The 27,031-nt window shown below is 39.8% G+C and overlaps 1 protein-coding gene across 3 annotated transcripts; it reads left to right on the forward strand.

Moving 5' to 3' along the window:
* The first annotated feature begins 718 nt into the window (after window positions 1-718).
* LOC115055420 (carbohydrate sulfotransferase 15-like) lies at window positions 719-17,127 on the forward strand. Of its 3 annotated transcripts, XM_029521211.1 has the most exons (9): window positions 719-903; window positions 10,637-10,728; window positions 10,822-11,296; window positions 12,414-12,753; window positions 14,018-14,161; window positions 14,905-15,061; window positions 15,271-15,427; window positions 16,226-16,373; window positions 16,530-17,127. In XM_029521211.1, the coding sequence occupies exons 3-9, from the start codon at window positions 10,823-10,825 to the stop codon at window positions 16,718-16,720; spliced, it is 1,611 nt and encodes a 536-aa protein (XP_029377071.1). In that variant the 5' UTR covers window positions 719-903; window positions 10,637-10,728; window position 10,822; the 3' UTR covers window positions 16,721-17,127. The 3 variants fall into 3 exon arrangements, with proteins under 3 accessions (XP_029377071.1, XP_029377069.1, XP_029377070.1); XM_029521209.1 differs by having other exon boundaries at window positions 10,637-11,296; XM_029521210.1 differs by lacking the exon at window positions 719-903 and having other exon boundaries at window positions 9,769-11,296.
* Window positions 17,128-27,031: the final 9,904 nt, after the last annotated feature.

Raw genomic sequence — 27,031 nt, forward strand, 5'->3', positions numbered from 1 at the left:
CCATTGAAGAAGTAGAAAAACCAACGATTGAACAGCAGTGAATGGCTTCAAAAACACCTCTTCAGATCGCTCAAGGCCATATTATAGCATTCTGCTTCAGCATCTTTTCATATTTGATAAAAAAAAATGGACAAGCCAGCAAAGAGATTAAATAAAATAATATGTGGATTACATCAAGGGTCTAGAGGGCTACTGTGTATTGAGTGCAAGAGTCCAGTTGGCTCATGAAAAATGAAACTACCTGAATGCAGCCAAAGTGAATAAACTGGACATTTAATGGAGCGCATATAAGCGACTGATTTCTGTGGCGCTTCATGAGCACAGAAGGCTGATGATAGTACAGTCACGGCTTTAGATCCTGACAATGTAGATGGTTGCTGAATTCAATTCAATGAAGGACTATTATTAACAGCGGTTACTATTTCTCCATTTTAACCCTCCGCACAGTGACAGTCCTTTAAAGAGCTGGCAGAAGTAACCTGCGTCTCCACATTTGTTTTTAAAGGAGGCTATTACGGCACACAATTCATCATCACCGTACGTCAAAACCTGATCAATAAGAGCACTTCGTGGCTGAAATGTAAAGAGGGCTGTTTGTGCTGTCTGCAGGAAGCTCCCCGCCTTCCTCCTCCTCCTCCTCCTCCCTCCTGCGCTCCGGGGAGCTCGGTCAGATGGAGACTCCGGAAAGTCTCGCATTTCCGTGACAAAACCCATTCGGCGCGTTTTTCAGAGGAGGGAGGGGAGCGGGGTGTTATTTTGTTTGTTTTCATGATGAACGATGCTCCCGATGAGGATCCATCCCTCGGCTCGGTGCTTGACGCGCAGGCACCTGTCAGGTCTGTGTGATCGCCGGCTGTCAGTCCGCCGGAGAGAGAACCGGGATTGGAGCGACTTAACTCCAGCGTGAGTATCTCCCCTCACACGCCGAAGCATGGCACAGGCAAGTTAGGACAACGCTGCTCTGTGCAGCACTTCTTTATCCTCACATTCATTATCCGAGTGTGCTTTGTCACACATCAACTCCTCACCGGTTATTATAATTAATCTCACAGGAAAAGTTGTGAGTTAATCTGTGCAGCACCACCCAGCAACAGCTTTAACTAATCTAAGATATTAAAAACTGACTCTATGAGTGTTGGGTTAGTTACACTCATTATAGAATGTAAATATAATATAAATGCAACAAAAAGTCTCTCAAAGTAAAACTACGGGTTTATGTCCTTACAATTGCCTCAGCGTAAAAGGCTCCTTGTCAGACTGTCTCCCTCCCTGAACAGCTGCAGAATCTCTCAGTGTCATGTCTCCGGCGTAAAAGCCTCCACTGAGGCATGGACAGGACTGTGTAAAGATGAACTGCTTGTAATATTTGTATACATTCCCCGCATGTCTTGTGATTAAGCCCATGTTTATTGTAACACAATAAACAGGATCGCTCATGGTCACCGTCAGAGATTCCCCTGGCATTGTGCCAAAGATGGTTTCTCTCATGTATCCTAGCAAACAAGTCATGAAGCCATGAATATTTGTGTATTTCCCCTTTTTCCCCTCATTTCCCTCCTCTGCATTCCTGACTGTTGTCTGCTGAAGGAGCTGCAGCGCGGAGGTCCTGACAGGTAGGCAGCTGACCTTTGGAGAAACCCGACTCTGCGGACACTCAGTTTCTAAATGGCTTAAGTTACATATTATTGTTAATTAGAGGGTGCTGGTGCGCAAGTTGTAGAAACTCTCCATGGCCCATAAGTCTTGTGCACACACCCAAGATGAATCCTCACTCTGCTCTGACGAAGGTTTTAGGTTGCCCCACAAGTTTGTGGAACAAGCTGGAGCTGCTGAGATGTCAAAACCATGCTTGTTTTGGCAAAGGCTGAAGTTCGAAAAAGGCTTAGGTAACGCTAAAAGTATGAGAGGGGAGAGGGAGATTGAGAGAGCTGTACCATATCAGATTGTTTAGACTGGACTCTAGGGGTCCACCACAAATGGAAGAAAAGGATTCTGTAACAGAGAGAATTAGGAATGTGGGAGGACTCCATGACACTTGAATATTTTAGCAACCTCTCTGAGCTATTTCAACAGTTGGTAGTTTTTAACCTGAGGTGGCTACAAGGCTCGGTAAAGCAGTATCTGCCACATTATTTCCAGCATGTAAACGGCATTAGGAACGATGGTTCACCGCAGCTCAACTTTTAAACGTTGTCATGTTGTTTTGGAGATCGAGCGGTTTTTCTTACCCTGTTTTGAGATTTCTGGAAACAGAGGACTCACGCAAGAGAACCAAGCCTTTTCAGTTTATAGGTATACTCTTCGAAGAGGGCGATTTTCCGCAAGTAACAACACATGCTACAAGCAGAAAAGGACATCAAACAGTCTCTGAAGTGCTGCTTTATACACACAGGAGATGCAATAATGCCATACACCTGCAGTTCATACGTCATCCTGTCTTGATAAGTTTCCTTTTCAGGGAGACCAGCCAAGTCAAGAATTCAACCGAAATGGTCCCATGGTCTCCTCAGTGTCTGCAGTCAGTGTCCCAAACTGAACTTTATAAGGAAAGGATGTATGTTCCCTATACGTACCCAGCATTTTAACTTTTACGTTTAAGTACTGAAACTCAATTTTGAAGTTATATGCTTAGCGACTTAATCTGCAAATATATTAAGATAAATAGAAAATGAAATGCAGCAAAAATATCATCTTCATTAGCTTGTGTGCGTATGTGCTGCTGCCCTGAAAAAGGTCCAAGATGAATATTTTCTCGAATACATTAAAGCATCATAACATGGGAACTGGCAGTGCCCCGAGAGAAATGTAGGCACAAAAGTCACAAAAGACCCATCAACTATATTATATTTTTCATGGCCATGACATGATAATTATAGCATAATTAAAATATTTGAAAAAAAAAAAAAATCATGCTGTTTTCACAAGTATAAACATTCCTTTCACCTGTGAAAACCTTTAAGTTAGATGGTGAATGGGTGAACAGCCTTTGGCTTACAAGAGTTAAAGACATCCCAAACCAGATCAAGCCGCTGCATGCCATGGGGCAACGGTTTGTGTGTGCAAACAACAACTACAGTAGCAGGTCTCAACAGTCACAGGCAGTTAAATAGTGCGGACAGGTTATTCCTTCACGTGTACCTCATCAATTTGGCATCAGAAGCCAAAGGCACTCTCACTGACAGACTCAACAAGATAGACGTGCCAGGTTAGCATCATTCAAGAGTGAACATCAGGAGTTTGACTGCTGCCCTAAGATCACCCAAGCCCTTTTTTTTTTCTTTTTTTTCTTTTTTTTAACTTTTGTTTGTTAGTCTTAATCTGGAATCGCAAAGTTATTGACAAAAACCATTCATATGTTCATTCATTCATCTTCTACTGCTTATCAGATTCCGGGTTGTCTGAGTCACTGGAGCTGATCCCAGCTCACTCTGGGTGGGGTCCCCCTGGACAGGTCACCAGTCCATCGCAGGGCCAACACACAGAGACAGACAGAGACCAACAACCATTCACACTCAGACCTACAGACAATTTAGAGTCAGCAATCAGCCTAAACATTTGGTCGGTGGGAGGAAACCGGAGTACCCAGGTGAAACCCATGCAAACACAAGGAAAACACGCAAACTGCACAGAAAGACACTGCAACCTTGTTGTGGGGCAACACCGCTAACCACATAAGAGCATTTGGATCCAATACTGAAATCCCCATTTGTGTTCACAACAAAATGATGACATTTGATTAGGAAAACATTTGCATAATATTTTGAATTATGTAATCTGAGTAGATTATTCTATAATTGGTGGCAATGTGTGGTGTGGCAAGAAACTAATCTCCAGATTAGCCAAAAATATTCTGAAAGAGGAGGTGAGTAGTAGAATTATATCTGAAATCCTCTGTTGTTAACGCCCATTGCAATCGAGTAAGCCCCCTTGGATAGGGATGGCAGGGAAGAGACTTTCATACAGTGACCAGTTCATGATGTTGATTGTCTATTTTTAAACATAAAGTACACAATAGTATCACAATCAGGGGAAGTGAAAATTTCTCAGTCCCACAAGCATTTTGAAACCAGTCAGCCAAAGCATCACCTGCATGTGGCATATATCCAACAATTTAAATAAGGATCACTGACCTGGCACATGATCTCTAGTTTTCTAAAAGCATTTTTGCCGTACACAGATAAGTTTGGATCCCAATCAGAGTATTTATTTTAGTTAGTACAACCAATAGAAACTTTTTCCAAAACCCTGAAAAAAATACTACCCAAGCTGTAAAAACTGGAGATATCCGTCAATCTCTTTTCCAGGCCCCATTTTCAGACCTTCCCACATCTTATCCCTGCTCACTCAAACAGTAGGAACAAAAGTTCAGATGTTTTGAGCTTCCTCGGAAGGTCACATCAGTTTCATAGTGCTGCTAAAGAAAACAACCAGCTGCCCAAAGAAAAACATACGCATCTACTTATATATACGTGGATATGCATTCAAACATACACACCTTAACTGAAGACCACATCTGCACTCCAGATGTCAAGGTGGCCTGTGGTGACCTGTCTGATTAGTAAACGGGAGGCTTAATGCTTCTCCTCTTTTTCTAGCACGTGTCCTCTTTGTTCAAACTGTACGATTGCTTCAACAGACTGATGTTTTAACAGATTAAGGAGTCAGACTCCTGTGAAGGCAAGCATCATTCTTTAGTGATAGGAAGTCAACCCGCTGATCTTTGCTCTTAGTGGGAAGGAAAATGAAAGAACGATGAGTAGTCTGGCATGATGAGATGGATGAAGCCCACTTCCTGAGTTATTTGTGTTCTCATGGAGCTTCTACAGTTCCTGCCAAGATTGCATTCTTAATCTGACTATGGCAATGGCCAAAGAAAGAAAATAAAAACTGATCTCTGCGAACCTCCCAGCGGGGAGTAATTTAATCCGGTTCTATTTCATTTATATAATGCAAATTCATAACATACATGTGCATTAGCCCAAGGCGCTTTATTGAGTAAGGTTATGATCTTACAGTAGTATAGGGAGGAACCAAACAGCTGGCACCAGGAGCTTGCACATGGAGGCAGGGGAGAGAAAAACCTCCTTTTAACAGGATGAATACTTTACCAAGAACAGACTCAGGGTTCAGGGCTGGAGGCGGTGGAGAGAAGAGAAATTGGGATGTGAGAGGAGAAATAGGAGCAGTTTATATTATATTATTAGATTTTTATGTAAAACCTTCGTTGTTATGATTATTAAAAGAATTAAACCATAGGTGTAATTGTGTTATTACGAATAACAATTTTTTTAATTCAACATTTGATTTCTTTTGATCTACATAGCAGTTTCACCATTACTGCAGTTTGGCATCCAATGCATGTTTGTTTGAGGGGCCTATTAACAGGCAGTCTGACTTATTTCCTTTTGTGGCATTGGTTTGTCTCACGGCTCCCATTTTCCAGTGCTGGGATTCAGCCAAGTCGCAGTCACCGAGTGTATTGCACAAGGTTGAGATCTGCTTACAAAGTTGTAAACACTAAGACATGATTAAAACATCTTTCACTGGAGGCGAGAATGTGTGTGTTTTAAGTGCTGACTCTTGGAACTGAATGTCTCCTCTCTTTAACTGATTTCTTTACAGACTCATCCTCTCATTCTGCTCTTCACATTTGTACAAGCTTTAGGTCATGCTACATTGTTTCATAATGTTGACGTTTGACAGAGCTGTACATCTGCATATGGCATGCAGCATTTTGTCTCTGGAAGAGCTCTGCAGGGATGCTGATTTTCATTCGCTCTTGAGTCGGTATCGGCAAGATCTTTACAAGACAGAAGGCAGTGTCTAACGAGCATGTCATTTTTGAGTATATTATATAAGCTTTTAGGTTCCCATGCACAGTCATAACCTGCATTGTATTCAATATGGAAAACAAAGTAAAGGAACAAACGAAGCAAAAGCATAGCAGTCTTCTGTCTGAGGGAGGTCAAAGAATGAACTGGTCTGTAGTGATTGTTAATACTAATCGACAGCACAAAAGGTTGAGTTCTATATCTGACACATTGCCGTGGAATCTGTGCAGCATGGCCTAATCAAAAATAACAAGCTTCACAGTTTGTCCCTGTAGCAGCCACAAGCTATTCGTATGTTGGGCTTTTACCACAGCTGGAAATATTGGTATTACGAATCAGTAAACAATGCATTTCATGACATCTTCTGTAGAGTTCATGCGCCTCCAGACAGATTGCAAAGACAAACAAGTTTTCTCACTCATGGCTCGTGAAATGGACTTATAACACACAGTCTTTACTCATCACCTGGTAATTAAAGCCTCTGCATTCTCGTCGGGTAATTGGCGTTTCTCAAAAACTACTCAGTGAAACAGTTCTTGTCTTGTTTTGTCAGATGGATTGTCAATGTGGCAATCATGAATATTTTCATGAAATTAAAGTCATTGCAGTTACTACCTTTGCTAAATGAGATACCAATGGTGGCTAGGCCCATGATCAATAGATGAAATTATATCAAATTCCTTGTGCCGACAGTTTTAAACAGCAAAGGCCACAAATCACAAACACAAAGTGACTTTTAGTGTGTCCTCTGTTTTGGCTGTACAAGCCAAGTTTTGACATTGATTTGTGCTTAATGGAGCACATAAGTGTGGTTCTAAAGCGAACCTGCAATTTGAATGTATGATCAGAGATGCTACCAAAAATAACTTCATGGAAATATTTGTGACTGCTACTTTAAGCTTGGTACAGATATGAAGCTGTCTTAAAGAGATGACTGATCATTCCTTGACTTTTCTTCTACAGGTCAATTCAAAAGTTTGACTTACTAAGTAAACTATGTCAACATGTGTGTATATATGTGAGCTCTATTTAGGGGACGCCACAGTAAGTTAGCTCCATGACTTGCATCCAGGCTTCCATCCATCCATCTAAGTTGCTCAATGCCTTTATGACCAGCACCTTTAGGGTAATTTAGCAAAGTTAGCATGCCAACGGAGTAAACTATGGTCATGAATGTAGTGAATGTATCATTTAAATATCAAGTAGGATTGTGAATGAACATATTAGCATGCTGTTAACATTTAACTTTAAGCACCACTGCATTTAATAACAGCCTGAAATATGTAGAAGAGGTTTTACATGTGAAATAAAGTGGCTGCACTTCTATTACTGGGATTTATAGTAGACTTTAAGTCATCTGTGTAAAAATAGTTAAATAAAGAAGGGCCACATTGGCAGAGAATGGAAGACTGAGTTTCCAAAACACAGAATAGAACATAAAGCATGATTATAAATAGTATTTTGTGGGTAATATTGAGAAAAAAAAAATCAGTTACAGTGAGGCTGGACAGCAAAGCAGAGAGGAGAGGAATTTTCAAATCAAATGATTATCTTTAAAAGATCTTGAATCTTTGACCTCAATGGTGGGAAGAGAGGAAAGTATGAGCCAATGAAACCGAATAGTTTCATCCACTCAGCAGTAATAAACTAAAAAATTTCACAGAAGTCCGTACTTTAGCTCATGGAATATGTTGGACAAACTAAATTTTGAGCAGATGGAAGAAGTTCAACAGTCATTTTCCAAAATGGAAAAAAGGAAGTTAATCCTGAGGGACCACAGATGTGCTCTTTAAACTTTATGGCTATCTGCCCATTAATTGCTGACATTTCCTTTTTACAAATGAGAGATCTTTGACTTTTGGTGCCACTACCAGAAAGGTAAGAAGCACACTGAATCTATCAAGATTTATTCTCTTAGGTCCACGGATTTCCAAATATACACAAGTGTTGCAATATGTCGATATTGTCCAAAGGTAAGAGTGGACCAAGTAACTGTGGAAAGAAAAGAGATGGATGTGCTGTTTTGTATGCAACAGACATTATACTAGTATGCATCATGCACAAAGTCAGAGAAATGTTTTACAGACCACACACTGCTTTCTTTTGTACAGTATAGCTGAAGAAAATTAGGAATCGTCATCTCTCATTTTACAAAATGACTTGAATTTCTTCTAAAAAATATGCCTCTGTTAATTTCACACGTTCCTTAATTTATTTCCTTATGGAAATGAGGCCTTTTTAATATTTGTCATTGAGTACAGATGTCATTGTTGCAAAAATTAAAAAAGAAAACCATACCAATTTCAGTAATTAGATGTAATTCAGATTTATACATTGTAGCTTGTATTTACTCCTCAGCATGAGATGCTGTGTTAAATTACACATCAAGTCTTCCCTTTCCACTCCACAGAAGAAAAACTTTGAGTTTAGGGTTAAAGATAATCTGACAAACAGCACCAACCTACCAGCCTGGTACCAATGTGAGTAATATCCCACTCTGACTGTAATAACAGATCAGTCTTGACATTTTGTGCACTTAGAACAACAAAGGCATGTAATGCAATGATGAGTGAAGACTTATTTTGAGTCAGCAGGATTTTCATGGAGGGTTTTCACCTTAGTCATTCCCCCCCTGCTGTTTGCTCGCAACCACTGATCGATTTTTAGATTAAGGAGGTCTAAAGGCTGTCTCTGCCCGTTCTCACACAGTTTTTCTCACCTCCGCTGCTTCATGACTCCACCTCATGCTTTACCCTTGACTGTCCTCTGCAAGCTCTGTCACATTTAAAAATCTCTCTCTTCTTCACACTTTGAAATTTTGATTTGACTGGACATTCATAATTAATGGGTGTAAGAGATTAATCAGTGCAGAGAACAGAGACAATAACAATTACCTGGAAATAAAAGATATGCAAGGCATGAATAGAAGGACACCACAGTACTTTACAAAACACCACTAGGGTCTGCACGCATGAAGTGATCAGGATTAATACCGGAATCACCACTATTTACCAGTAACTATCCACTATTGTTGGTGAGTTGCATTTAGCGAGTCTTGTAACTTTAAAAAACTAACCTCGGTCTGCTAAGTAAGTAAGTGACTGAGATTTATAGCATTGTTTCAGAATGAAAACAGGGATGTGGAGGTATTAGACATGACAGGGTGATGATTTTTGAAAATGCCTCTAAGAGGTATTCCAGTGATTTAAGAGTGCATTTCCATTACGCTGGGCTAGCGTATTAAAAAAAAATGGTCAAAATCAAATCAGCAGCGACTGACACATCCAGACTTTTACTCTTCACGGTACTTCACCCAAACCAGTCTCTTTCATCAGACTCTCCCTGTCTACTGTTCCCCCACTTTGTATTGCAGGTTGCTTCAAAACAAAGATGTGTTGTTTTGAAGACCAGGTCGAGATAACCCTGATGACATGACTACGGTATTGTCAGGATTAATTTCTCACACTCCCTTCGCAGCGGCAGAAGACATGACTCTTTTTACAGGGTATTAATCCACACAATGTCAAATTGACCTTGACATGTAAAAGCAGCAGGAAGCTCCCTCTAATGGGATTTGATCTTGACAACATGAAGCATCTAAACAGAGCTTGGTTAAAAACTGCTGTTTTTAATGTCACAGGGTGCTGTACCGCCCTCAAACTATTCCATTCCACGTTGCAGTCATGTAATTATGCTTCAGCGATGTCAAAAAAAATCCCAATGAGGCTTGTTGTTCACTTAGGAGATGAAAATTTGAGCTCTGTCCCAGAGCTGCTCTCACTCACCATAGCCAATAACCTTTGAACGTAATGTAGCATCCAACGGCATGGTACGGCTCAAAGAATTTACTGTCACTAACAGCTACAGTAGCTGAAAAAGCCAGCAACCTGCCAATAACGTCTGTGCTTGCCTGCAATCTGTGTAATATTTAAATGGTTGTGAGCTGGTTGGAGATTTAATGCTGTCAAAGATGATTGAGGATGCATTAGGTTTGTTTGCTTTCAATATACCAAGTCATCTGTTTCTTTTTTTCTTTTCTCTCTCTTTTTTTGTAGCATCACTTAACAGGCTCATGCAGAGCAAAAATCAAGAAAGAAAACACGACAAAATTGGATGAAATTTGCATCAACTGGTGCAAGCAAGTTCTGCACCAAAAGAAAAGCAAATATGTTAATTACTGAAAAAATTAAACTTACATTTTGATATCTGGAATTTATCTGCACTGGGCCCTTAAAATAATAAAGCTACTTTGTTATTATTCATATGGTGTGGAAAGAAAACAACTTGCCACACTATGTATCCACCAACATCAATACCGAACTTAGCGCTAAATGGGAAAGACCTTAATCTTGAGAATTGTATTTTCAGGTTACCAAAATAAAGCTCTCACTGGACTTGCAGGTCGAAGAGAATAATTGTGTATTTTTGGTTTTGAATTACAGAGTAATTATTATTCTGACCTTGAAACTCTCCAAGCACATCTTGACTTCACGTGTTATATATCCCCCACCATAAGGCTAGCGTTCTCCATACAACAGACCACACACTCTGCAGCTGACCTCAAACATTTTATAATGGACCTGCTGTAGAAGGTGGAAGTAGTCATTGTTTTAATTTTACATACTGATGCCCCTTGTGGGGTAAAAAGCTTCTTGAAATACCCCAATATTAAAAATGTTTATGCCACCTTTCTGGGAATTACTGGGGATGGTTAAAATACTTAAAGGGTACACTGCTGCACTTTGGGTGAAAAAAAAAAAAAAAAAGTCATACACCATGTTTTAACAACTGTTTCTGATTTTTAGGAGGCCCTGCTTAAGACCGGTGAAAGAAAATGATGACCTGCAGATTAAAAACTGTAATAAATGGGCACATGAGGGCACAAAACCGCCTATAGGTGAAGCTTGAACTTTTTTTTTTTTTTTTACTTTTTGTTGAGAGGTAATTTCCCAGCTGCTGGTTCTACATGCCGACTTTTCTTCCATGTCAGTATGTCACTAACAGACTGCAAATATGGTAGCAACACCCAAAGGCACCACGATTACAGCCTCCACAGCTTGCCGGTGTCTGGGAACCATGGGAAAAGGCCTGTCGGGACGTTTTTTGACCTCAGGCACGTGAACATGCCTGAAAACCAGGATGTCAAGTGGGTTCCCCAGATGTCACTGGCTAACATGCGGAGCGTCTCAAAAGTCAGATTGGTCAGTTTTCTCCTGGGCCTGATGCTGACATTCCTCATCATGGCTTCCTATATCCTGTCATTGGACAAGAGAGGACTTTTGTTCACTCCTGCACCCTATCAGCTCAGACCTGTCGTCATCCCAACAAGTCCAGCGACAGCTGAAGTTGGCCCTGACAAGAATTCACTAGACATGAAACAGCTGGTGAAGTTAATCGGCTTCAAACTGGAATATAAACCCAGGAAGGTGCCTGATGAAAAGGACGTCATCGAAACAGACTCCCATGTAAGTGCAGAAAAACAACGGTCTGACACATTTTGATCAGCACACCAACGATGATAAAGGCTGTTTTTGTTACAGTACTTCCAGGTGGCAATGACGTCATGTTTTCACCCAACAAAACAAAAATATGTTGGCAAGGGATGAGTCAGTCACTGCGAAATTTAAATATGCGGCCAGTATAATTGCTGTATGTTTTGTGTGGTGAAATGTGAGGCGTAGGAGACAGACACTTTACAATCATCCAGGCTGTAATTGCCTATTTGCAGAAGCTCATAATGAGCAGTGTTCGTTGAGTCCGTCAGAAGTGTTGATTCAACTTCATGTTTTCGGAGCCAAAGGTTGTAGAGCTATTAAGTAAATATCAGGTTACAATGATCAAGTGTTGCTATGGCCCACTGGTGGCCGTTTCTACGTGCTAATTAACTGTGAATGTTCTGTGCTTTAGTGTATCCTCATCAATCATTAACATTTCAATTACCTAAAAAAAAAAATGGAACCACAATCATTTCATATAATTTGTTTATATAGTACCAAATAACAGTTTCTTCATGGCACTTTACATATAGTGCAGGTTTAAGCCAAAGTTTTTATAAAATTATTTTAAACAGACCCAACAAGTCAAGAAATGTTTATGATAAAGGCACCATCAATTTTGGCAACAACACTGTAACAAACAAATGCTCAGGGCAGCATTTGAGTCACTAAGTTGGATACCAATTAGTGGGGTGTGTCAGTCAAACCGGTGACAGTCCATCATTTGCAAAGCTGCAAAGTCACTTAATGTGGCCCTACATAATTTATTATTGAGATTTTGAGACCCTGAATCCACCGGCACACCGTTTTAAACACATGAAGTGAAACAGAAAGTAGCTGCTTTCCTCCGTGAAAGTTAAACCGACTAACTTTTGAAATTGACAAATTTTGTGAACTCAGACATACTAAAGGAGTTCAGTGTTGAAGGATTTACTCTGAAGCTGCAGGCTTAGCAAGAATAATAAATGTTACCTCTGACAGTTTCAACAAAAATGTATCATGTTACACAGTCTGAGTTTACTGGACTGTATTTCAGTCATTTAGACCGAGCTTTCTTTTGCTAAGCATGTTCTGTTCCTTTCTGCAGTTGTTCTCCATAATTCCTCGCCATTTCCTGCCTGGGATTAAGAATCCATGCTGGTATGAGGAGTTATCTGGTGAAATGAGCACAGATCCGTACAGGAGGAACCTTTTTACTCTGCACTCAAAGACCTTCAAGAATGCATGTGACCATCTGAAGACCGACTTCCACCAGCACTTGTACCACAAAGATGGCAGGCAGTTTCGTCTGCGCTGCTTGCCGTACTTCTACATCATCGGCCAACCAAAGTGTGGCACAACTGACCTGTTTAACAGACTGCTTCTGCATCCCGAGCTCAAATTCAACACCATGAAGGAGCCGCATTGGTGGACCAGGAAACGCTTCGGTAAGCCATCAGGAGATGACTGCTATTTCACTAAATTTATGACTTTGGATTTGGCTTAAATCAGACGAGGCTAACTCATGATTCCTACGTCATGACTGTTATTTACATAAATGCAGGCAAAATGAAAGGCAACACAGACAATATGCGTTATTAGGGATCATTTTAAGGAAGGTTTTAAGACGGATTATTTCTTGCGTGCAGGAAGTGTTGCGGTCAGCATGAGGTTGATTTTCAACCAGCAATGACTCAGAATGTCACTGATTCTGGCCAGAGTAGAGTATAGCAACAACAACAACAACAAAAACAACAACAATGGCAAACCAAAATTTGGTTTCCACAATCCGAAGGTTTTTACTTTTTAAAGAGATGTAATGAAATGTGTTCAATTGTGAGTCTTAGCTGTAAACCCCACAAGAATGACAGATGTTACCTCGGAAAGTGGAAAGTGGTTCAGCTTTAGCAGTGCTGGCAGTCAAATTTTGTCATCCTTGGACGGAGCCAGGCCATCAGCCAGTTTGAAGTTTTTATTCAAAACTAAGGCAGCAATATGAAGAGATTTGACAGCATTATCAAAACTCTTATCAAACTTTTGGGAAAAAAATAAAAATGCCAATTCCCCAAATGTGTTTCTTATTTTAACGGTTGATCATTTCACTCTGCTTTAACCAATTTAAACCACATCCATGATTTTACCTTCAAGTTTTATTGTTTCTATCTAGTTTGGTATCTGTCTTATTAGGATGTCTTTTCAATGTGTTTATCCACAAAATTCCAAATATAAAATGCAATTCAAATTTTGCTATCAAAATATGATCATTAATAATAATTTATCATCAGGTCATTTGTAAAAATGAAGCTAAAGCAAAACTACTAAACTACCACTGCTGCAGCTGCTTCATCATAAAGGGCTCCATTAAGTCTCTTCCCTGGAGGCTTTGACTTGAACTGAATGCAGGAAGTGTTGTGTATTAACTGTTTAACGTATGTCAATCATTTTAAATTTTATTTTATAACTACTGTACAATGTTGTTAGCATGTTTGTCTCTGTACATATCTGTAATTAACTGCTGTATCTTTACTGTGTGCTGCTTTTGCAAGTGCTTATTCAAAATGTAGTCAAATCCCAATCCCTATTCAATAGTAAGGCTTGCAATTTGTTTTTTTTTGTTTTTTTCAGTCAAAGCTGTTCCAATTTATTAGAATTATTGTGAAGAAGTCTATGAATGGGACATAATGAGTCATTCTGATGTACCCTGGGCTGCAGGTTATATCCGTTTCAAAGATGGTTTCCAGGAAAGATTTCCCTTGGAAGATTACCTGGATCTGTTTGACTTGGCAGCACAAAACATCCAAGAAGGATTCAGTGGAAATTTATCTCGAAGCCACAGCAAACTACAGCTCATAACAGGTGAACACATGTCAAAGTGTGTGGGTGGGTGTGATTTGGTATTGTTCACATCCATTGTGCTTTAGATAGGAGAATCTCTCGCTCTTAAAGTTTTCATATGCTATTATGCTCGGATTTTCGAACAGTCAGAAAATTAGATCCTGACCGCGTTTAAAATTACAGGTCTATTTTGTCTTCTGCTCTTTTATTCTCAGGCTTTGCTCATTCTGGCTCTGACCTCGGTAGCACTAGTGTGGTCATAAGAAGAGCCAGAGGGAAATATCATTCATATTATTCTAGATATTATTTTAAGAGAAAAATGCAGTGTCTGTAGAAGTGCAGTGGAAACTTATGCCTTTGGGACAGTTGATGGATTTGTAATTATTGATGTAGTTGGTTGAAAACTTTGCTCACTTATGCATGGTCCTGACCCTGAAGAACAGGAGAGAGTGTGAGAGAGACAGTTAATATTAACTTAATTTTCTTAAGTGATTTCATTTGCTTTTTATGATGTCTTGCACTGAGGAAGGCTGTTGAATTGACTTTAATTGTTCAAAGCAGATTTGAATTTGGTCTGGGTACCAATAATACATTTCACAATTCATTTTCAAGAAGAAAAACATAATTGTTCTAGACAGAAAAATACTTTATATCATGTATTCTGGCTTGATATTTCGTACTTTGTCTGGTATGTCTGCACTATTTCCGGCATTATAGATGAACTGTTATCCAAGATGATGATGAGACTGTCAATGTCTTGACAGCTGATGCCAGTGCATCGACTATGTGGGACAACCAAGCCTGTAGCTATGTCCATGGAAACAGGGAGGACACAGAGCCCCCATTCCTGGCCCAGGACTTCATCCACTTACTCCAGCCTAGTGCAAAAATCATCATCATGCTCAGAGATCCAGTTGAGAGGTACTGCAGAGACATCCATCTTCACATCTGCATTTACAGATGGGATATTCTTTGGTGAAGCAATTTCAACAATGGATTGTAAAAGCTGTCTATTAATTTATCATTGCTAAAAACATCTTGGTTTTAAATCAGAGCTGCTATTTCTCAGCCAGCAAAACACAATTTCATTTGCAGAACGGACTCAATGCTCTGCTTCACTCTGTTCACAGGCTTTATTCTGACTACTTGTACTTTAAGATGGCCAACAAGTCAGCAGAAGACTTCCATCTGAAGGTTGGCGAATCGGTGCAGTTGTTTCAGTCTTGCTTGTCTGAGAGGTCACTTCGTTCCTGTGTCTACAACACCAGCCTCTCAAACGCCATGCCGGTTAGCTGCAATTATGTGTCCACCCTAAATTACTTTAGTTTGTGTCCATTGTTACTTTTATAGTATTTCTATCTGCCTGCCAACTAGTTGTTACTGGGTGAAACTGCTCTTAAATGCACCCAGCTTAGTGCAGAGAAAATATATTCCCAACCATCTGTCCTGTTTCTCACCATCCCCTCCAGCATTCGTCCTACCAAGCAGCACTCAGCTGTGTATCAGATGAGTTATGAACTGTGTCTGTCCCTCACTCATGATCTGATCTCAACAGCTCTGCTATTTGAGTATGTTTAAAATCTAACAAAAAAATTCAGAAAACAACCTGAGAGACTTTAATTACGTCTCTTTTGTTCTATGCCACTCTGCTTGTGAGGCACAGTGGAGGGTTTTGTACTGTGGTACCCTCTGGAGGATTTATAGTGTCTATGCATCTGGATTAAACATTACAATGCCTTGAATAAAGGACATTTCTGAATCGGCTTGCCAACTAATTTCAGAATCAGAATTACTTTATTGATCCAGTTTAAGAATTTGAATGACTGTAAAGTTTTGTGGGGTTTTGGAAACATCAGGGTTAGTCTACACACAATACTTCTCAGTACATCAGTTCACTGACGTTTTTGTGTTTTCTGTGGATTTCCTGAGTGTTAAAAAAAAAAAAGAGAGAGAAAATATTTCTTCAGCTTTATCCTGATAAGTCCATTATCATTTGTTTAGTTTTGCTTATAATCTGTATGTCTGCTATCACCTTTGATAAAACAGTCTCACCACAATAGATTGATGTGCTCTCTCCCCCAACAGGTGAGGCTAAATTTGGGGATGTACATTGTTTTCTTACTGGACTGGTTGACAGTTTTCCATCAGGAGCAGATTCTAGTTCTTCGACTTGAAGATTACGCAGCCAACCTTAAAGTGGCAATGAAGAAAGTTTTTCACTTTTTGAGCGTAGGTATGTATCTGGCCATTTCATATATTAAATAGCAGGGGCAAAAAAAAAAAAGAAAAGCATCATGTATGTTATTCGTTTTGTATTTATCTGGTTGTTTCCACTTTAAGTTTTGTGTAAGGTTTTCGAAGTCTTGGCTTATCTTTCACTTCTCTGCAGGTCCCCTGTCAGAGCAAGTCGAGACAGCACTGACCAAACGGTCCATATCTAACACCCGACGGGCTGCCGACAGGAACCTGGGTCCGATGCTTCCAGCTACCAGAGACCTCCTCAGGGAATTTCATCAGCCCTTCAACCATAAACTTGCCATTGTGCTGGACAACAATGCATTTCTCTGGAGTAACACCTGACGGGACAGGAGCATGAACAAAAAGGGTCTGGATATAAATGAGTAGCCAAAGCAAGAAGCTGAAGTAGGACTGTTTGCAAGACATTCATCTACAGTGGAAAACCACAGGTCTAGTTGTATATGGAACTATATTATTTGTTTGTTCGGGCTTTGTGATATTTATTTGCATGCGGGTGACAATAAAATAAGCTGAATTTGTGTTATGATGATTTTCTGATATTGAAAACCCATTTGCTTCAGGAGAATGGAAGTCTACTGCAACGCAACGCCACAAAGGAATTTTTTGACACTTCTAATAAAACATTTGGATCGATAATTGCTAAGATCCTCCTCAACAGTTTCATTTGTTGGGTTGAAGACAGCCTTTTTTGGACTGGTTGGAACAAAAGTCAGTTTACTGCAGTTATGTCAGCAGGGGGCAGAAGACAGACATGCATGATTTTATCGGAGGGGACATGAGCTCAAGAAGGGTAACTTGGCAGAAATAAAATTCACAACATCAGTTACACCCGATTGCGGGTGTAGTGAGTCTATAAAATGTTATGAGCATATTAAAAGTAGATTAGGAGTAATAAAAATATGTCTTCCTTCACTTTGGCACATGTCCAGCTGGTCATGCCTTAGCCTGACATTATTAAAAGTAGTCATACATTTTAATGGATTCTTGAGCATTACAATTATAAAAAATATGTTTGTTGTTAAACAAACCAAACAGAACCCAACATAAAATATAAAATCAAGCGCAGGGAGGGTATTTAATGACAGAGTGGTGCCAGATGAACCCTCCCTAATGAGCCCAGTACACCCTCCAACTTTAATACCACACCCCAGAATCAATATTTACACACACAGAAGAATTACTCCCAGAGTCCAAGTCAAGTCAAACTTAATGTGTGTAGAGATCCTGAAACATATTTTAAGGAAGGAAATTGATTTTTGACAGTCATTTCAACTTTTTTTTTGTTTTCTTAACCATAACAACTATTTATTTGTTTTAGCTTTATATGACTTGTTAGTGCCAGACGCTTTATTGTAATTGCGTAAAAAGACATGTTATGTTGGCATACCAGTGCTAGAGAAATAGTTCATTTAATTTGAGCTTTATCAAATAATGCACTTTCATTTTATTTTAGGAAGCAGCACTGTCAGACATACATAGGAAATAACAGTTGGCTTGAGTTAAAACTTTTCATGGAGGAGTTACACATATACACATATACTAAACATCAATGCCATTTAAATTACAAGTGGTGTTTTCCTTTTCTTGCCACTGTTGATACGCACTTGGAAAGAAAATAACATAAAAAAAATTTAGGAGAGCCTTTTGAAGAGAATTATCTTATGTAGCTTAAGTGCATATGCAATGTGATTGGGCTGAAGCTCAGGCACTTTGTTCAGAGAAAGGTAGCCAGCCATGGCTGAGTGCCCTCTTCATGTCATACTGATGTTGATGTTCTCTAGGATTTTCAAAAGGCGCAGGAAACCAAAAAGGTGTCTTTTGACATTCCTTCATTTTGTCAAGGAGGCAATAAGCTTGATCGTGCGCGCTAAAGACATCAGATTGCGCACATGTCTCAGTGTGTGGACGCCTGCTATTTCAGGAGCTAAGATGATGTGAGAGTTAACTGAGCAACCATGCCTTTTGCTTGCATCATTCTTTTTCACACCCAGTTTCACAGTTTCAATATTCACACCTGGGAACTGACAAGAGAAAAACAAAACAAACAAACAACAACAACAAAAAAAACTTCATCATCATTATCATCAGTGGCTTCTGTCCACTGAGCAGCTTCCCAACAGGATCTAACTGGCCAAAATTGATGGCCAAAGGACAGGCTGGCACTAATATTCAGCTCTGATATTACTTACATATATTTCTACTGGACAAACATTCAACAATGAGCTGCTTTTCTCTTTTTAACTGAAGGCATTTTGGCACCTCACAGTAGAAAAAGCAGAGGTGTGAATATTAAAAACAATGAAGACTGAATTCCATTTAGATGCTTTCAGGGCCCTGGAACATACTTTGTTGAGAAACACCAAAAAAAAAAACTAATTATTGTGTTAGTGTGACTAACAATTGACTTTTAAAGTACATGTAAACATGTTAGATCGACTTAAGTCGAGTTTATAATTGTCGGACTAACACACTCAGATTATGCGACTGAAATTCCAATCTACTGCTGCATGTATACAGACAGTCGGACTGGAGCTGGAGGAGGTGATCTGCACATGTGCTTAAGTTTCGCATGAAGCTATGACCCGGAAACAAATGGCATTTAAAAGTTAAACGTAGGCGGTCAGACAAAAGAAGCCGGCTAACTCCTACACACTGGACATGGCAAAGTCTACAGCAAAAGCTCATTTTTGAACGGATACAGAGGCTAACTTCCCAGCTCAGCTCTTTTTTTCTTTCCACCTCTGTAGTGGTCTGTGACATCATAGGTCAATCGGTAGTGGGCCAACTCAGTGATGCGAACATGGGTAAACTAATCGAATGCATGAAGCTAATATCCACATGCCATGATGTGTTAACTGCTGACTGCATTTTCAGATGAATTGAGCATCACCTAGCAGCATGTATGCTGCTCAGCATCAACAGGTCACCTCACAACTGAGCCAGAGAAAAATTCTGTGTTCTGAGCCTGGGTGGAAACTTTGCCCCTGATTCCACAGCCCCATCTACCTGCTAAAAAGATTACTTTTTATTATTTAGATTTTTTTCATTTCATTGTTTTATTTTACTTTTTACATTCAGCCTTCATCTGACATTGTATATGGCTGACATGTATAGGTTGTAGGGGTTGAAAAGGAAAAACCAATTTTCAACTTGCCCACCAATAAATAGGTTATAAAAGTTAAATCTGCTGTCAAGCGCCATTTGTTTAGGCCACCACGGCCCACTGGACAGCCTGCCCCCACTCCAGAAAAAATTCTAGAGAAAACACTGTATGCTGTTATTTTTATGTGTAGTTACTATGTTCTGATTTTGTTATGCTCTAATTATTAAAGCACGTGTGACGAACACTGTAAAATAAAGTGCATGTTGATTCACAAAAAAAAGTGCTGCTTGGCAACTCTGCAGCCCATCTTTGATGAAGTGAGGGACATTTGGCATACTGGGGAAGAAAAAGGTCACTGAATCTTCAGAGCATCCTAAACTCATTGATTAGTGAATCAATGGACATAATGAATGAAAATCATTAGCCCAGTGCTTAACTCAAAGCCACTGTTGGAGACAGACAATATGGAAGGAAGGAAAAGAGAAAGAACAGTATAGAGTATTATTAGAATATTATTGGAATAGTAATTAACAATGTTGAGTTCTGAATACTGGATTTTATATAGATCTATGGGCTTACATCAGTTATCAGTTGATCTTTATGCATTAGTTGGTTCAATTAACAATAACTGTTCTAATAAATTAGATCTGGTATTTATATTACATAAAAAGATGTAATACATTAAGCCACAATATATTGAAAAAGTATTCCCTCAATTTTAGAACGGAAAAAGTCTAGTTACTGATATATTTTCTACAAAGCAATTGCTGTTGGTTTGTGTGCGTGCGTGCGTGTGTGCGTGTGTGTGTATATATATATGCAGCATGCCTTCAATGCAAAATTTGGAAAAACTTCACCAACTGGCAAACAAATTTGGACTTGGCACCAAAAATTTAAAGAGGAAAGAAATGTAACGCTTGATCTGTTTCTATACATTCTGTGAAAATTTGAGGTTATTTCAACAATTGCCAAAATTATTGGCCTGCGAAATGCATCATGCTTAGTTTCCCTCTGTTAAAATGGACCACTGTATGACAAAACTAAAGCCAGTAAAAGATCTACAGGATGTGTTTTTTTCTGTTCGGCTTCAATAATAGTGAACAAATTTTATTTTCAAACTAGAAGAAAAAGATTCAGACAAAATCGAATAGCAGCAAAGCGCAATATGAACCGACACAAGACTCAAAGGAATATTTTGCCCAAAATCTCTTATATCAAAGCCTTCTCTAACCAAAAAACCCTCACTGAGAGAACAAAGGAAAAAACTCCACCTTAAAAAGGAGAATATGTACTGTGCTGTTCTATTGATGCAAGGTCAGAATCTATGAAGATATAAAAATCCCCCTCAGGTGGAATGAAGAGCATTGAGATGTATATTGATGATGTTCTCAGGAAAGATTTCTTGTGTGCCAATCTCATTCTAATTGAACACCGTCCTGCCAAACGTGGTTCAAATTCCCACAACTTCAGTAACTTCAGCCTGAATTTTGGTAGTGAGGTATATAGCTTCCGTTATTTAACCTATAAAAGACAGCATGCCATGGAAGGCAATATATGGTTGAGTTTTGAACTCATCCTGCTCATTTGATTGCAGGCCAATCTGTCAGTTACAGCCAACTGCTGTAACTGAGTTTTTTATTCCAGTGAAATGGAGAAATTATACCTTTTCCTAAATATTTTATTTTGAAAGTACACACACACTATACTATGGATGACAGTGTATACAAACACACATATGGCTGTGCAGTGAATTCAAATAGTGAAGTGTCATTCTGGGTAAATGGATTAGATGCAGTCCACTTGGGACTGTGTTACATCCTGCAGCACCTGGATCATCCTAAGACATATGCAAGGATCCTGTTTGTGCACCTGAGCTTGGCATTCAACACCATCGCCCCCCAGACCCTCTGCTCCACTGGGTCACCTGCCCTTTGTCAGTCAATCTTCAGCTTCCTGACTGACAGGAACCGGCATGTAAGGCTGAGACCTTATACCTCAGACACCAAGAGCATAAGCACTGGTGCCCCCCAGGGATGTGTTCTCTCTCCACTGCTCTTCTCCTTGAAGGAAAATGACTGCATTGCCACCCCCACAGACCCCTCTGTGAAGCTTCTGAAGTTTGCAGATGACACCAATGTCATCTGTCTCATCCAGGACAGTAATGAGTCTGAATACTGACAGCAAGTGGACTACCTGGTGCTGTGGTGCAGTCAGAACAACCTGGAGCTAAACGCAGTAAAGAGACTGGAGATGATGGCGGACTTTAGAAGACATCCCCACACTCACAGTCCTCAGCTTCAGATTCCTGGGCACAACCATCTTTCAGGACCTGAAGTGGGAGCAAAACATCAACTCCATCTTCAAGAAGGCCCAGCAACAAAACCTCCTGCAAGTCTTGAGGAAACATAGACTGCCAAATGAGCTGATGCTGCAGTTCTACACTGCACACCTTCAGTCTGTCATGTGAACCTCCATCACTGTGTGGTTTGGAGCTGCCACCAAGCAAGACAAAACCAGACTGCAGTGCATCATCAGCGCCCCCCCCTGCACTCTATCCAGGGCCCGTGCTCCTCTAGAACTCCTCCCATCCCGCATACTCCATTTTTGAATTGCTCCCATCTGGTAGGTGCCTCAGAGCCCTCCAGACCAGGACAGGCACTGGATCAGCTTCTTCCCTACAGCAGTCACCCTCTGAAACACTAACCGCTAAAAGCTAATTTGAACTATGCTGTACATTCCATTCCACACAACTAGCATATATATATTAATATAATTTATGTATATTGTACATGGGAGATTATATATTTATAAGTTTTCATCTTTTTAATTTTTTTTCCATTTCTTATTTTGTTTCTAATAAAGACAATAACTGCCAGAAAAAAATTCCTTGTATGTGTTCACATGCTTACTGATTAAAGCTCATTCTGGTTCTGATGTAATCATGAACCACAGTGCAGATGTTTTTTTGTATTCTATGGTGACGGTGAGGAACACTGTCAGGGAGGACAATGGCTTATATAACTGAACTGAGAGGATTTTTCAATCAAGGTGGATGGGGCATAAATTTTGTGCCTTGACAACTTGTCACTCTAACGCTGCAGATGAGTCTTTTGATGTCCTCAGTGGGCTGAATGGTACGTTGCACAAAGGCAACTGGAATGAATCTGTTATTCAAACATAATTATTCCTATTAGAAAACCTCAAGAACTCTTCCGCTTCCAGTTTTATCCACGGTTTCAAATTAGGCTGGTGCTGGATATCAAAAAATGTGGGCTTCCAATTTAGAAACACAATACAAGCGCCTGTGTGTCACATTTGAGTATCTGCTGGCATTCATTCATTCATTCAACATCAATATCAATGTCAGCATGGAACCCTGGCATTTCTTTTATAATGTACTTATTTGAAATAACACATATATATCTAGTGCAGCTGTTTTTGATATTACACTTTTGCATTCGACATTACAAGATTCTTAAAAAGTCCTGTTATGTGTAGATAATGTCTAAGAGCCTGCGTCTTGTAAAAAAACAAAACAAATCTACAGAACATAGACAAAAACAAAGACATGCATCTTATGCGTTGACTTTTTCCTGCCTGATGGTTACCAGTCACATCAGATCAGGCTATGAGATGTCACCAGCAGATATGGAGAAATACATGCAGCGCCTCTGTAGTTCACAGCAGCTAATGATGTTCCCTCTGTTTTTCCCTTTCCTTTTTTTTGTCTCTTTAGACGTCCACACGACCACATTCTCTCACACGTCCGCTAATGAATGTCCACTGCTGTCAGTGATGGTGTTGCTTGTGTTAGACTCACTTGTGTGTGTAACACACACACAGTACTGTGGTCATTACTCTACAGGCATCAGGCATGGCCTTGCACCTTGTTACATTTTCATAGCATGCTATCAAAGATGCAGTGTGTAAATAAATCAGTGGTCAACCTTGTCTTTGGTGTGAAAGGGAGATCCATGAAATAAAGGCTTGCAGCAAGTGTTTCAGTCCTGCAAGCGGGCTGTCAAAAAATGCAGAAGAGAGTGCACGTGGCAGAAATACTCAAGAACTTACTAAACCAACTTGAATTCAATTACCTCAACACACATTAATTACCCAACCATGTAAACTCAATGCTTGAATGAAAATGGAAATGAGGGGCTCTTAAGAAATCACCACAGTCCAAAGCATCCAAACATTAGTGAGCTACGCTGTTAATTACAGACAGAGATGTCAGTGGATTTGCAGGTATTTTGACCTGAACTGAAAATTCAACCCAGTGGTGCTAAATGTCAGGAGATCAAAGATTTCATCAGGGAATCGCGAATGCCAGTAGAGTATTTCATGGGAATCTAGCCAGTACCTCACAAAACACAGCTCAAATCCAGGAATATTAACCTGCGGGCGATGGAGAGGAAAGGTCAGGCTCGTACAAGTTGACAGCCCAACAACATTCATACACATTCAAGCAATCAAGCAATCACTACCGCGCCACCTCAGCTGCCACAGCCCAACACTTTTATATCTATTTCCAAAGAAATAACTCCCCTTTTCTTTGGATAAATCAAACATTTCAGTTTTTTGTGCTAAAGCTTTCCCAACAGAGAAATTATGAGAGGCATTATGAATTCTAGCTCTCCCTTACTCATCGTTAGCGTTTTTGATTGAAATAAGTCTCCTTTTCACAGGACATGAGCTTGCTTGTTCATCTGAACTCTGTGAAAGGGGCTTATTCATGTGCGACCACCGTTGACTACAAAGTGGCTACATTGTTTCAAAATCTTTTCACTGCCACAGTGTCACCTAATTAAATGACTTGATGGATTTTACTAAAGCCATTAGCTTTTAGCTTGCTGAAACAATTGCTGTGTGGATCAGTTTTTGCCCTGTCCTCTGATAGATTCCCGATCACTCCCAGTGGGTCTAAGGTGCCACTGATTATGGCAATCGCTTAACATTTCTCTTCCAGGGTTCCTCTGTGATTAAAGGTATTGACCAGATCAGGACTGGGAAAAAAGGTGAATGTGGTCCCTGAGTGATAATCACATCCTGTTGCATTTGAACGTCACACTCTCCTCAACACATTGTGCCACTTGGAAATTCTGTTTTTTTTTTCTCCTGGGGTGTAACCTGAAATAGATAGCCATCAACATCAGAACCCAGAGAGGCATCTCATTGTCCTCTTACCTTTAACTTTCTCTGAGCTCCTACACATCTTAAAAAATGATATGTCCTCCTTGTGACAGTTTAGATGAGACCCTCTTTGGTCTCAGTTATTATTAGATGGGATTTCTAACTGTACCCCATGTTAGAGAAGGTCTGTTTTTTTTTTTTTTTTAAATCACATACACACCATTCAGTGCAGCTGACAGCTGGGAAATTAAAAAAGTGGAATCACCTGTCAGATGTATTTCACAGCATCACTCCATAGCCCGAAGTTTGTCTGAAGGATTTATGCCAAAAATGACAAAAGGCAAAGGGTCAATGGTGCGTTTATTCGTTAATGTCAAAATGGGAAATGCGGCAGCAAATTAATACGAGTTTTCATAGAACAGATTTGTGTAGCACTAATGACGCTAATTATTTTCTGTGACAAAATAAGAGAAAGACATGAAGTCAAACAAATGATCTCTCAGCATTTTAACTGACACAGTCGGGTAAACGTAATGGTTCTTAGCCTGAGCCAGCATGCAGTGCTTCTTCAATGAAGGCTGTCTGAATATGTGCCTTGTATCCTGGGCAGCACTGGTAAACATGGCCAGCATGCTAACTGGAGAGAGAGCATTTGTCACACTTAGCTTTGGACTAGTTTTTCTGACTCTGACTTAAACAAGGCATTCAGATGTAGCTGATGTGTTTCACTCCCTCAGCTGACTTTATATTACACACACAAGCTGTTCCTTGCAGCACTTTAAGGGGAAACACTGCAAAAGACAAGACCAATTGATTTTATTTTACTAAGGAGGCATCTCACAGAATTGACCTCAATAATCTATGGCATTATTCAGCTATATACTGCATGCTATAGCTGAATATTATTCTTTCCGCCACCCACACAGGCCTCGCAAACACTGAGTGAGATAAATAACTGGAAAGCTTTTTTCCCCTCAAGGAGTTTTATGGGGGAAAGTAATGTGATCAATGAAAAACGAGCCACAGTCACTCTATTAGGGCAAAAAATATTTAAAAATGCACTCAGATAAAGAAGCAAAGTCTTAAATTCTGATAACGCAAATTATATATTTTTAATTTAAGGATACATGTGGGTGCGGATGTATGTATACACATTGGGTCATACACTGTTCCCAGGCAGTTTGCAGCCTGTGCTTCAAAGGGATAATGTCAACATCCCAGTGGTGGTCGTGAGTTTATGAGGCAATTTTAAAGATACATTAACAAAGTAGCCGTCACATCATGCAGCATTAACAGGAGAATAATACAGCAGAGATTTATAGAAGCGACATGAACTGTGCAGCAGCTGCACTTGATACAAAACGCACTATGTTGCTAGGCGACTTAGAAGTTTTATCTATGCACGCCTCTGTGCAGTTATAGCGATCAGGCATTTGCTGCACGCAGCTCTCACACGGTCACCTTGGGAGCCCAGCCCAATTCAAAGTCCAGAATCTGCTCGAAATCAAACATCTCTCCTTGCACATTCTCAATACAAAAAAAAAAAAAAAGTCACAACAGGGATGATCAGATGACCTCTTCATCTGATCAGAATATAGAAACCACAGCTGAGGGCTTTGTGTCACCTGGTGAAACAGAGCTTTGTACAGCTTTACCTTGCCCAAGACAACAAAAAATATAAATGAAAGCACTTACTTCTGACTGTAAGCTGGTTAGTTCACTGTACTAACATATCGGTGAATGATGGCTTTATTTGCCATCATTCGCCATCATGCTTTTTGGAACCACATAATAACAGTGTTTTAATTATTTGATGCCAGTCAAATTTCTGTGGGAGACATTTGTTAGGCATTCAGATCAAACTTCCTGCAGTTACTGTATCTTGTGATCATTAAACAGATGGTTCAAGATGACTCAGTCTGAAAAACTGAAGCCACATACATCATCCTCTCATTAACTGTCAGCTGTACAGCTCTCAGAGCAGCTACCACACTTAAAGTCACCAAACATTCCCATATCTTCCATAGGCATAGTAATAGCAGATATGTAGGATATCACTGAGTAAAGAAGCAAGGATTTGAGCACAAATAGGTTCACTAAAAATCCGTGCCCAAATAAAAGCCCTGTGGTTACACTTGAAAAGTGTCAACTGCCTTGAATCTTGAACAGAGAATAAATAAATAAATAAATAAAAATGGAGCATTTTTTTTACCCTCTGATCTATTTTTGAGCACAAGCTGTAGCAGAACCCCACCCCCCTGGAGTTTTGCTAGATTCAGAGTTGGATTCAGGGCAGCATTACTCGCCTGTGGGTGTGACTCAGACATGAAGCTCCTTCTAGCACTTCTGCTCCACCTTGAAAGAAATAATAAAGCCACCTGGCCTGAAATAATGTCGAA

The sequence above is a fragment of the Echeneis naucrates genome, chromosome 15 (genome assembly GCF_900963305.1).
Source record: "Echeneis naucrates chromosome 15, fEcheNa1.1, whole genome shotgun sequence".
Classification (NCBI taxonomy): Eukaryota; Metazoa; Chordata; class Actinopteri; order Carangiformes; family Echeneidae; genus Echeneis; species Echeneis naucrates.

Coding starts and splice junctions, on each gene's coding strand:
- LOC115055420 (XM_029521209.1), top strand. CDS start 10,823: ATGTCACTAACAGACTGCAAATATGGTAGCAACACCCAAAGGCACCAC. Junction 12,754..14,017: donor GTGGACCAGGAAACGCTTCG/GTAAGCCATCAG, acceptor CCTGGGCTGCAG/GTTATATCCGTTTCAAAGAT. Junction 16,374..16,529: donor TTTTCACTTTTTGAGCGTAG/GTATGTATCTGG, acceptor ACTTCTCTGCAG/GTCCCCTGTCAGAGCAAGTC.